Source organism: Dermacentor albipictus, chromosome 1, assembly GCF_038994185.2.
Source record: "Dermacentor albipictus isolate Rhodes 1998 colony chromosome 1, USDA_Dalb.pri_finalv2, whole genome shotgun sequence".
Classification (NCBI taxonomy): Eukaryota; Metazoa; Arthropoda; class Arachnida; order Ixodida; family Ixodidae; genus Dermacentor; species Dermacentor albipictus.
Window position 1 is genome coordinate 148,901,572 of NC_091821.1, and position 12,268 is coordinate 148,913,839.

The 12,268-nt window shown below is 45.5% G+C and overlaps 1 protein-coding gene across 2 annotated transcripts in view; it reads left to right on the top strand.

Moving 5' to 3' along the window:
* LOC135903008 (beta-catenin-like protein 1) overlaps positions 1-12,268 on the top strand; it is a 167,753-nt gene that overhangs the window by 116,928 nt on the left and 38,557 nt on the right. For both annotated transcript variants that reach the window (XM_065433363.1, XM_065433362.1), the window contains exon 14: positions 3,415-3,495. In XM_065433363.1, coding sequence (XP_065289435.1) covers positions 3,415-3,495 — 81 coding nt within the window. The remainder of the gene's footprint in view (positions 1-3,414; positions 3,496-12,268) is intronic.

Below are 12,268 nucleotides of genomic sequence, written 5' to 3' on the forward strand. Positions count from 1 at the left end.
AAGCCTCTCCGTAGACGCGAAAGTAAACAACGCTAAAAGCATAGCGTCACTTCCACTCGGAACAGGAAGCTGAAGCTACGTAAGTTCCGCTTGACGCCGGAAGCTGAGGGGGTGAGTGGGAGAGGAGCGTGGAGGAGGAGGGTAGGTTGGCGGTACTTAACCTGGTCGGCGGTGGCGCTTGGATGTAGGGGCTTTACCCGTAACGAGACACACCGGCGGCGTAGGCTAGAGAGCGACCCTCTGTGTGATGCCAGACTCCGAGGCCATGACCACCAGCTCTTACAGCTGTCAAGCAGATAGGTAAAGATGCCTATTGCGATAGGGTTAGCGGCAACAGGTCTCAGGCATGCCCTTCGGCAGCTCGGTAGCTATGTTCTTTTCTGAAACTTTCACCACACCTCCGTGCATTTCCATTGCTTACCCATATAGGCATCACTGCACCTGCACTGAAACCGGAATCTGGAATCATTGTTACTCTAGTCTGTGCCCGATCCAATGCACTTTCTGAAAAGGCGGAACACATCTTGTAGTAGTTTGTCATCAGCAACACCACAAGTTGAGGCAGCACAGCTAGGCTCTATGTGACAAGTGATAATCGTACGCACTAACCAGTAGGCATGCAGAGAGCCACTGTGGTCAGCCAATACATTAGGCTTTATGGAAACAGGCTCGGGAATGTGTTGCAGCTACATTTTAACCATTAGTACATTTTAAGTGCGTACATATTAACAAAGTAGTTTTACTGAATTTCAGTATTGACAAGGACCACAATTAGCACGAATTTGATATGTTACTACTGTTTCGAAATCTTCTACAACTTTGAAAATCTTACAGTATGTTCTTCCTGAGACGCACTTTGCTCCTACCAAGTTTTATCTCAATAGTCCGAATAGTTTGATGCAATGCGTTGCTGAAAACTTCTATGATGGAGCAAGGCTGCAACAAAGGTCATAACCCAATGCTACCTGCCACCACACCCTGCCACACACATGATCACTAGTAGCTGGTGACGAACCTCCACCTTTTGTTTACTTACAGTACAGTAGCAGGATTTGGTCTACTCTAGTACATCGAAGTGGCATTATGCGTGGATGTGATGTGTACTGATGTGATCATCAGCTGAAATGAAAGAAGAGACTGCTTGGCACCACTAGGACCAACAGAAGGAGCAGAACACTGTTTCGCAGTGACACAGAAACTAACAAAAAAAAAAGAAAAGAGGTTGTTGTTTCATCCGAAAGTGAAGCATTGTTAGTCAGAGCAAAGTGTTAGACATGTAATGTATCACTACTTGTTGCTGGGCTAGTTGGTTCATGGCTTTGTCAATGTTTAGGATGCGTGTTTTAAAGGGGGGAAAGTTGACACTCTCAGAAAAGAGCTTCCTTTTTTCTGTGCCTTTTCTTGTTCTTTTCTGTGTCTGTCAATTTTTTCCCCTTTATAATTTGCATCCTAAATGTCGGTAAAAGTATTAGACAACTACACAAAATAAGGTTTGTAATTTTATTGGCCATATAAATTGCAGAAACATTCACTTACTAATTAAATTAATGAGCATGGTGTCATGCACACACAGGCAAACATGCAGATCTCGCTTGATGACTGCAAACACTTACTAATCATAACGCTGGCATGAAAAAGAGTGCCGGTCACAAGGGGTAAATGCTTCGTGCTGCTTCTCACTTCAACGTGTCTCCAAAACTTGAGATTATGCGACCTCTAACACTAAGCATACAAGAAGACAGCATATATGAAGCGACCAGCTCGGCCAAACTTTGCACCCGCTGCATGTTACCTCCAAGATAAGGGCCCATGGGCCATATATCGGATAGCCATGCATAGCCACGGCCAGGCTGGAGGAGGAGACGTGCGCTCAACTGCCCATGCTTGATCACGCACATGCATGATCACGTGACCTCCAACCTTTAGCACCCGGGAGTATGGCGTGCATCAAGCCACCATCCTTCTCAACTTCCTTGTGCCCTCAGTATACAGCGTGTTGTCTTATCACACTTAGACTTCATACAGAACCTCACGGCAAATGCAAAAACTCTCCTGGAGTGTCCATCGCAATAAAAGCTTCTTTGCATTCAGAAAAAAAAAAAAGGTGGGGGGGGGAGGAGGAGAGCTTTTTCATCATGCACTGCTTATTGAAGAGATTACCGTTTACTCCTTGACATTTCTTATGACTAGACTTCATGATATGACTAGACTTCATGATTGTGGCTTGATGCTCTCTTCTAGATGTATAGCATATTGGCAAAGCACTTGAGATTGGTACACAAATGGAGCTCATTCTGCGCAGGTTGTGTACTAGGACAATAGATGGTGCAGCAGTACATCTTGCTGTACAGTCATGTGCCACCACTTACCACCATTTGCATGCACTTACCACCAAATTTTGTACATAAAAAGTGCCTGTAAATGGTGAAATCTGTATCAACTGCCCTTTTCCTCTTCTGCTATCCAATTACAAAGGCCCCAATGTGTGCACATTATCTCCAAGTTGCTTTTCTTTAAGCAAAACTGCGATGCAAGCTTTCTTTGATAAATTGCAGTAAATATAATATAGTCCCAATCTGTTGCTGCATATGGTGAGAGGCATACAGATGGCATGAAATGTTTTTTCTACGAGATCATACATCTAGATTTTATACATGCAGATCAGAAATAAGCATAGACACATGCACTTGTTGTTTACCATATGCTCCTTGAAAGCACTGGTTCTAACAGCTTGCATGCAGTGCTGTGCTATGTGAAGTCGCTGTAACATAAATTAGAGGTGTTGCTTGTATGCATGGGGTAATCTTTTATGTTTATGTTACTGAGGCAGTGATTAGCTAAATAGGCTGCACCTTTTTACTCTCTAACTTGGCAGGTCTCCATAAATCGCAGTGTTCTATTAGAATATGATAAAGAACATCATCTCGCATCACTAGCCACTAAAAATGGCATAAGAAAGAAGCATGTACTCATCTTTCTTTCTTTTTTTCTTCGTGTCTTCTTCTTCACCGAACTTAATTTTGTAACATTTTCACACATTTTGGCCATTTTTAGGCAAGATATAAGTTGCCAAAATTAGTCATGTTTAGCCTTCTAAATTTGAATGCAATGTAACCCTGCCCTAATCATTAGCCCTGAGTAAACGTCAAAATTTCTGTGATTTTGCACGGAGCTACCATATGGAAATTTTCAGCTATCATAGCCAGCTGTCTTTTGTTTTTTGTCCTTGTGGCATGCCAAGACTCTTCTCATAGTGAGACCAGACTCTGATATTCCAGAAGTGTAACCTGCCAGTCTAGCTTCAGTTAATATTTCTCTTAGTGTCATTGTTGTCATTTCCTCTTCATTTTTCTGTCTGTGGTGCCCGTTTGTTTCTGTGTTCAAGTGCGAATACTGTTGCCAAATATTTTTCAGGTGGACAGACTGATGGAGCTGCACTTCAAGTATTTGGAAAAAGTACATGCTATTGACAATATAATTGAACGTGAAAAAGAGGTGAGCACTTGGCTTGCAACTAACATCAAATGTAGGCACATCACTTTGACATGTTAATTGCAAACACAAACACTCCACATAACACATATCACTTGCCTTTGCTTCGTGTTGTCAACAAATTCTTCTTCGCCCTGCCATCTGCTAGCCGCTTGGTTAGCTCAGATGGTAGAGCGGCTGCCCCAGAAAGGCAGTGGTCCCAGGTTCGTGTCCCGGACCAGGACAAATTTTTCTTCAACTATGAGGCCTTTCTTTCGAGGAACCCGTATGGGTTTACTTTGTAGCAATTGCTACGAACGGGTGGATATCTGATTTTCCCTTTATTAAGAAACAGTGCCCGTTTCTTTTCTGTCATGTTTGTTTGTTTGTTTGTTTGTTTGTTTGTTTGTTTGTTTGTTTGATTGATTGATTGATTAATACTTACTATGTCAAGTGTGCACCAACTAGGCTGTCACCAAGTCCTTTTAACACATAACCTTACGTCGCAGGCACAAATACTTTAAAGATCAGAGCACTTGGCCTGTGCACATGAAAAATAGCCAAGCAGGCATGCTACAATTACTTTTTGACTTCACGTTTGAGACGCTGACGAGCAAAATAAGTGGACACGCTGAAGTAGCTTAGTTGCTTGGCTATGCCATATTACTGCTGAGCATGAGGTCAAGGTGCCGAAGCCACAATTTGATTATGAGGCATGCAGTAGTGTGGAATTCCATATTAATTTTAACTACCTGGGCTTCTTTGACGTATACCCAATGCACGCTCTTGCATTTCGCCCCTATCGAAATACGGCTGAACGAGATGGGTGCCAGGTTTAATCCTGGCAACGGCAGCTGCATTTTGATTGCAGTGATGGAAGTGCTGTGGCAATTGTGCCAAACTGCGCCGTGAAGGAAATCCTGTGACATGCTGCACAATATTGTCATTTATGGCAGATATTGTGTGAGGCCTGTGCCAACCTGCACCTGCTCCGAATTGGGAACACACGTTTTGTGCGCGCGAGAAGGTGCCGTGCATCAAGCCACCCTTCTTCGCAACTCACCTTCCCACGCTTTCCATCACAGCTACAGCATATAGACCTAACCATGTTTGCAAACGGTAGGCACCGTCGATGTATTCTGTAGTATTCTAGGCCCTGTAGCACCATCACATAGGTTCCGCCCACATTCGCTGCCCCCGCTTGAAGCCTTTGGGGGGGGGGGGGGGGGACGTGCCGAAGCTACAATTTGATTATGAGGCATGCAGTAGTGTGGAATTCCATATTAATTTTAACTACCTGGGCTTCTTTGACGTGCACCCAATGCACGCTCTTGCATTTTGCCCCTATCGAAATACGGCTGAACGAGACGGTAGGCCTATCTTGCTGACCGCCGCAATAATGACGACCGCAGGCGCCTGTGATCTAGCCGCAGCTCGTCGTAGTGTGCTTATTTTTGACAACACAATTAGCGTAGACTTAATGAACTGATTTTCTCAGTTTTTTCGGTGCGAATATTGAATAAAATGTAGTACTTGCAAGCCACCCGAGCCGCCTCACTGATCGGTGTTTGTTTGCTTCCCATATGCGAGACTAAATGCTGTCGGATCATTGCTGGCTGTCATGCCAGTGGTTTAGTATTAGGTGCTGCTTTACAAAACACTTGCACATTTGATCTGATGTTGTTCTATTAAGTACTACTTCATGTGAAAAACAAACTGTAGAGGCGCGCTCACACTAGCAGGAGACTTCCCGCAGCGGCACAGCGTCAACGTCAACGCTGCGTCGCAGCTCCTCCGAATGACGTTCACACTGTGTGCGTTTTCTCACTGCGGTTGTCTTGGAATGTAGAGAGAGGAGGCGTTGAGGGAGGACCCTAACGAGCAGAGAAAGAAGGGGATAGTCACGTGACACCAGAGAAGACTGGAAAGCGCGCTCTTTTCCCACGTCGTCGTCTTGATCGTCTGCTAGCTCTCCTCCCGTCGCCTTTTTTTGTCACGAGGATGGCTGGTTCGAACGATGAGCTGTTGGCTACGGTAAACGTCATATTCATACTTGCTCGTTCGCTGCTTCTGCACCGTCGCCTCAAGTTGCATGTTCATGCTGGCAAAGCAACCACCGAGTGTCCCGCAGCACGCGCGCAGCCTCCGCCTCCGCCGACGGGGTCACTGAACTGGGACCGACGTCACGGTTCACGATCGGCCCCCATTGGCTGTTCTCGTCAGCGGCGCGGGAAAAATAGCTACCAGACCCATCGCTCTGCGGGACGGCACAGCAGCCTGTCTGCGGGAGAAAAATCGGTTTGTGCAGGAAGCGGTGCATGGAAAACGTTCTGCGTTGCGCGTTTTCCCGCCACTGTGAACGCGCCTTAGCAGCTTTCTATGTTGCCGTGAGGGGTGATAGAAGCGATCGCCTAGGCTGGGTGATGTGGGACCGGTGAGGTGCTGGCCCTATGGCGATGCCGGTTGTGCATAAGCCCACGCAATCTGAGCTGTTGACTGGGGCATCCGGTCACTCCAACTCTACCAACTGTACATTTTATTTCACGCGCAGAAATTCATTAACACATGTAGGCGCATTGATGACATGCCCACTGCAATTTATGTAGTTGTGACTGCTAACCTGCGTACGTGAACGTGTGATGGGCTATCTACACTGCAGGTGGTTTAATTCCTTAAGATGAAAATAAATTCTTTATTAAATTTTTTATTGAAATGCAAAATTAACTGTGAATTAGGATTAAGTTTGCGCTTAACTTTATCTTATATAACAACAATAAAATGGAAAAGCAAGTGGAAGAAAAAATGCTTGCATCTTAGTATAATACACATTCAATGCAATGTTTCAAAAAGTACTAACTTATACAGAGCTTCTTCTTTGCACCAGAGCTGTAAGTTAGTGCTCCAAAGCATTCCTTTCTTGCTCCAAACAGCAAGTTTTTCTGCTCCAAGCTGCGATTTTTCCTGCTCTGAAAGCTACTCCAAAAGACCAAGTGCCGCTTCCATCACTGTGATGGGCAGAATGCAAAAAACTCGTGTAGTATCATGCGTTGGGCACACGTTAAAGAACCTCAGGTGGTCAAAATTAATCCATAGTCCCCCACTATGGCGTAATCATAATCAGATCATGGATCATGGCCTCATAATCAGATCATGCTTTTTAGCACATAAAATGCCACAATTAAAAAGGGGAGGAAGAAGGGGGGGGGGAGTAAACAGTTTGGTGACCATACTGTGGTATGCATGAATGGTGTACACGTATGAAAAAGCCACTGCCAAATGTGGATAGCCATGTCATGAACTCTCAGTAGGGGTCAGTTCACTGCAGTGACATCTATATGAGAGAAGCTGTGTGCATCGTGTTCTAAAACCAACCATCTTATCCTTCCGCACCAGCCCTGAAGAAATGCCAAGCTGGACGATCACTGACAACATAATTTCAGGACATGAAGCCATGAACCCTAAGCTGCACACATGCTGCTACTGCTGCTGTGTTGCTAAATAACTTGCACTTAAAAAAAAAAAAAATTCCACAATATTTACAACTTCACTGTGAACTACCATATTTACTCGATTCTAACGCACCCTCGTTTGTAGCGCGCACCCATTTGCCATGACTTAAAAGAAGAAAACTCCTTTAGAGTACTACGCACCTCATTCTTTCATACAGAAATACAACTGCCTCTCATTTCGAAAAACTGATTTACTCCCAATGCACTAAAGTTGCGATAAATAGAAAAAGTCACAGTTTCTCCCAAAAGGCGAAGCATCCATTGCGATAGCAAATTAGTAGACAGCTATATAAACTTTAGCTGTATATATAAACTTTTCAACATTCGCATACTAACTAAAATAACAAACATGATGTGATGCGCACACAAGCAAACATGAACACATCTCACTCAGTGACCGCAGAAACTCTTTTATCAAAACACTAGAGTGAGGAAGTGCTGTAGCAGAAGCGAGTGAATTGACCTTTGGGCGACCTCTTGCTTCAACACGAACTAAGCGACGAAAACACAGCACAGTGCGCCTAGATGCTTAAACTCTGTCTCCATCACAGATCGACTTCAAGATAGGGGCCGCGCCATATGCAGTAGCTACCTCAGTAGAACGGCTCTTCTGTTTGCGCCGGTCCTGCACGCAAGTTTTGGGCACTCTGAACGCCCTTGATGCGGCCCGATTTCCATCTGTCTCTGCACACATGATCACTTTCCTTTTAATTGCGGCATCTCTTGTCTTCGCAGTTGGGACTTACATGCTGACAGAACAAACGCAGAAAACGGGAAGATGGATGGTGTACTAAGCTAAGCACACATACTACAGCACATGGAGGAAGCTACGGCAGCTAGGCTCTAAGCATAGAGGAAGGAAAAAGATAGGAGGGAGCATACCGCAATGCGATTGAAGCCAGTGTGGTGGCCCAACACGTGGTAAAAACATTGGAGTAGGCTTTAGTACTTCCGGGTGAATTTTTTTTTTTTTTTCTATACCCATTTGAAACTAATTACAACTCTTGAAATAAACAAACACGTGGCTATCACCGTGGCAGTTTCGATTAATGCTACGTTCAAGTTTCTGGATTGTGGCGTTGAATCGCGGTGTTGTGCTATGCATGTCCGTTTGGCGAGCCCCATCAGAGAGAGAACCTTTCAAGCGAATTTGAAGCCAAGCATGCACTGAATAAAAGGTACCAGTAACCAAACGTCTCGAGAGATCTCGATTTTGCTCCGTGATCTCGACGCAACAGGTCACGTTTTGGGCCACTACTGTGGCTTCATGGAGTGTTTGCTTGCCAGGACTGGCTGCGTGACGTAATGCTCCCTACTATCTTCTTCCTTCCTCCATGGCTCGAAGTGTGTACGAGGCAGCCATTTTGACATACCAATGGCAATATGGTAATGCAGATTTAGGGTCGTACTCGATTCTAACCCGCACGCAATTTTTGTACTTGTTTTCTCGGGAAAAAGGTGCACGTTAGATTCGAGTAAATATGGTACGTACCATATTTACTCGCATAATGATCGCATTTTTTTTTTACAAAAAAATTGACGCAAATTCAAGGGTGCGATCATTACGTGGGTGAAATTTCCCGAAAAAAAAAACATTTTTTTTTTTCATCCCGCGTTTGCTGCGAGATGACAGCAGGTCAACAAATAGGCGGCTGTCACTGTATGTAGTGCGGGTCACCAAAACAAAATGGCAGCCAGCAGAGCAAGCTGAACGCACCGAACGTGATTTTTTTCTTCTCGTGAGTACATTATGTGCATTGAAGCAGTTTCTTCCGTATCAGTAATGAATAATATTGGTAATATCGGCAAGTTTGTGGCAATAACACAGCCATGTCCACTTTGAGGGGACAGAAACAGATGGGTGCGCTAGCTGTCAGTGACAGAAACACAGGGCGGGCATGCTGCGGAAACTGCGCAATTTGTCTTCACTACTATCCTAATATGGCACGTTTCCGCTAAGGGTGGGCAAATAGCTGTGTTACAAGCACCGGTGTATGAATAGGGTACACTTCTAACGTATCAGTGTAAACGTGGCTGCTATCATTGCCGCTCGCAGTTTGTTGCGTGCCCACGAGTGCAGACAAGAAGAATTGAAAGGTGCCTTTTTTGTTGTTTTTGTTGACCACAACCATTATAAAGCCTACGCATAATAAAGGCAAGTTTGGTAGCAGCTTTTTTTTGTGTGTGTGCGTGTGCGTGCGTGTGTGTGTGTGTGTGCGCGCGCGTGTGTGTGTGCGTGTGTGTGTGTGTGTGTGTGTGTCATGGAAGTGCGGAAAGTGATGAAAGGAATGAAATGGTGCATCTGCTTAAAAATGTTTGGTGCGTGCAGACCACTTGGTTTGTCTTGAAGGGTCATTTGCGTAGCATTCGACAGATGGCAAGCGCGATCACTATTAGCTGGACTTGGCACACGACATAGCGCTGCGGCAAGTTCAGGGTGCGATCATTACACCGGAAATAAAAAATATCGAATTTTGACGACAAAATTCAGGGGTGCGATCATTACACGAGTGCGATCATTATGCGAGTAAATACGGTAATTATGAAAAGTTAATGAAACTCTGCGTAATGTTAGAGTTGTCTTAGCGGCTAATTGCCATATAATTTGTTTCGGGATAGTTTCGATAAAAGAAGAGTTAATGCCATTTTCTGTAACCATACTTCTGTACATGCCTATGTATTGACAGGAGATGGGAATTCTGTAATGTTTACAACTTCGCTGTGAACAAATTATGACAAGTAAATGAAACTCAGCTTAATGATAGAGTCATCTTAGTGGCCAATTTCAGTATGATTTTTTCCAAGATACCTGCATTAAATTGGGAGCTACAGAGCATTCGCGAGAAAGTTGGCTTTGCTGCAAGGTGTTTTCTGTTTTCCGCCACGATTTTTCTGCACGGTAGCCATAGACAGATTCGCTGTAAAAATTGAAGTATGGCCCCGATGCTGGGATTGAACCTCAGCCCCTCAGCACAGCAGCCCAGTGCTCTAACCATTAAGCCACACTCACATGCATACAGTAAAACATTGTTGATTTGATCTTGCTTTATATTAACCCTTTGAGGGTCGATTTTTTTCACCATATGCAACTGCCCAGGGTCGATTTTTTTTTTATTGCAGATTCCAATTGTTCTTCGGGACTTATTCCGAAAAAAATTTGCCGTCATTTTTTTGGGGTGACCGTAAAGTGAGAAAAAATATTTTGTGGTGGTATACATGTACTCTTCATTCATGAATAACAACGATAAACAAGGAAATAAATATAAGAATTAAAAATTTAATGCATTGTTATACACATAGTTCAAGGCTTTGGAAATGCACACACAAGAATATTTCGCGAGACTCAAATGTTCCTGCTCTTACACTAATATGTACATCCATAGCATAATAGAACTGTGTAGGTGCATCCACTCAAGAAAACTGAGTAGTTGTGTGCCCGTCAAAAAAGCAAAACGTGTGGAAAACTTCCGCTAATCTTCATCTTATTGCCAACCAGTGGCAATTAGTTTTCGCTAGTGTTAAAAAAGAAAGCAACGGAGACACATGCACGGTGGCATCCTTCCTATGCGCACCCCTGTCAGCACTAAACGAGCAAGAGACAGGCGATCGCCCTTTGAGCGATTAGTAAAAAAATCGCCATCAGTTTTGCAAGCGCAAGAAGCCGAAACCGCCCGCGGAAAAAAACCCAAACTGCCGCCAATACGCGAGCGGTAGTATATAGATGCGCGGGAGCAAAGTAGCTCTAAAACAAACGATGCAACAAAAACCGAGAAAGTGAGGCATGCGAAAAAATTTTCCTGTATTCCCACGTAGTGGCAGCACATGACAGAAAGGAAATTGGCGCGCATTTTAAATGTACAGACGGCACCATAAATATATGGCATCGACCATTTTTGGACTTGTTCGCGACGCCGTATATTTACATCATTGGCCCTTAAAGGGTTAAAATTCAGTTAATTTGTAGAATTTGTGCAGTCCTGTAATTTGCAATTTTAATTATGCCAGATAATTTGAAAAGACCGCACATCCACCTGGATAGTTCGTATTTTCCACTTGTGGCCTCCAAGACCGACATGCTGTGATGCGCTTTCGACATCTCATATCTCAGAGGTGGTGTCAGGTATATGGCAGCTGGGACGTGTTTCTGGCTTCTGCACTTGCTTCTATCTAGTGTCGTTCATTGCTTTTGGCACTTGCAGTACAGACCGTATTTACTTGAATCTAGGCCGTCCCCGATTTTAAGCCAACCCCTGTGGGGACCCCTTTCGGGACCCCTGTCTCCTGTTCACGCGCGACTTGGGCCATTCGGCCGCGCGATCGCTGGGGACACGCAGTTCCAAGCCTTATTTTGGATAGCGTACATTCCCCGCAGCCGCGGGCGCCGGCGCGACGCGGAGCCTGCTGCTTGCGCGCGCGGCTCACGTTACGCCATGCGCCGCGCGTAAGAACAGTGCCTGAGGAGCGGGCCCCTCTCGCCCTCTCTTCGGTTTCTCTCTCCTTCAGCATCGGAGGTGCGCGGGCGCTTTCGCCCGAACAGATTGACTTTCGGTGCTCTTGGCTGTCGGATGTGCGGACCCTCTTGGTCCCACGCCCCTCTGAGCAAGGCGGCCCCCTTTTGTGTGGCGAACCTGCTCGGAAGAGCCAGCGTGGCGGAGCAGACTTCCCGGGAGCTTTCACCCGTAGTCTGCGACTGCCACCCCAGTGCCGTATTCCTGTACTGTACTCGCATTTTGTACGTAGCAGGGAATAAACCCCCATTCGTTGGTGCCACGGCTGGAGTCGTCTCTACGCCTTACCGGTGAGTCAGCGAACCCGCCGCGGCGCCCCTTTGCGTGCGCTGCGGAGTGGGGACGAGCTACGTGTCTCCTTAGACCTTAGCTAGCCGGGTCCGGGCACGTTAGCCCGAAGCCCCACACCCCCTAAAGTCCGAAGCCAACAAAAAACTATATATATTACCTCGAATGTAAACCGAACAATAAAAGCGAGGACAGCGTTCACAAAATGCAAACAGCATTTATTGAATCTGAACGTGCAGAGCTCATTCAACGTCGTCATCGCTGCTAGACTCGCCGCTGTGTTCCTTGTCACTGTCACCTTCAAACAGTGCACTATCTTCGGTACCGTCAAGAGCATTAGATATGCTGCACTTTTTAAAGGCGCGCACAATCAAAGTACCTGGAATGTCGTCCCACGCTGCAGCTACCCAGCCCGGCAGCTGTGATAGCGATGCACGTTTGATGCGGCCCATTGCCGTTAGCATGTGGTCTTCGTCAGTCAACCAGTCCGTG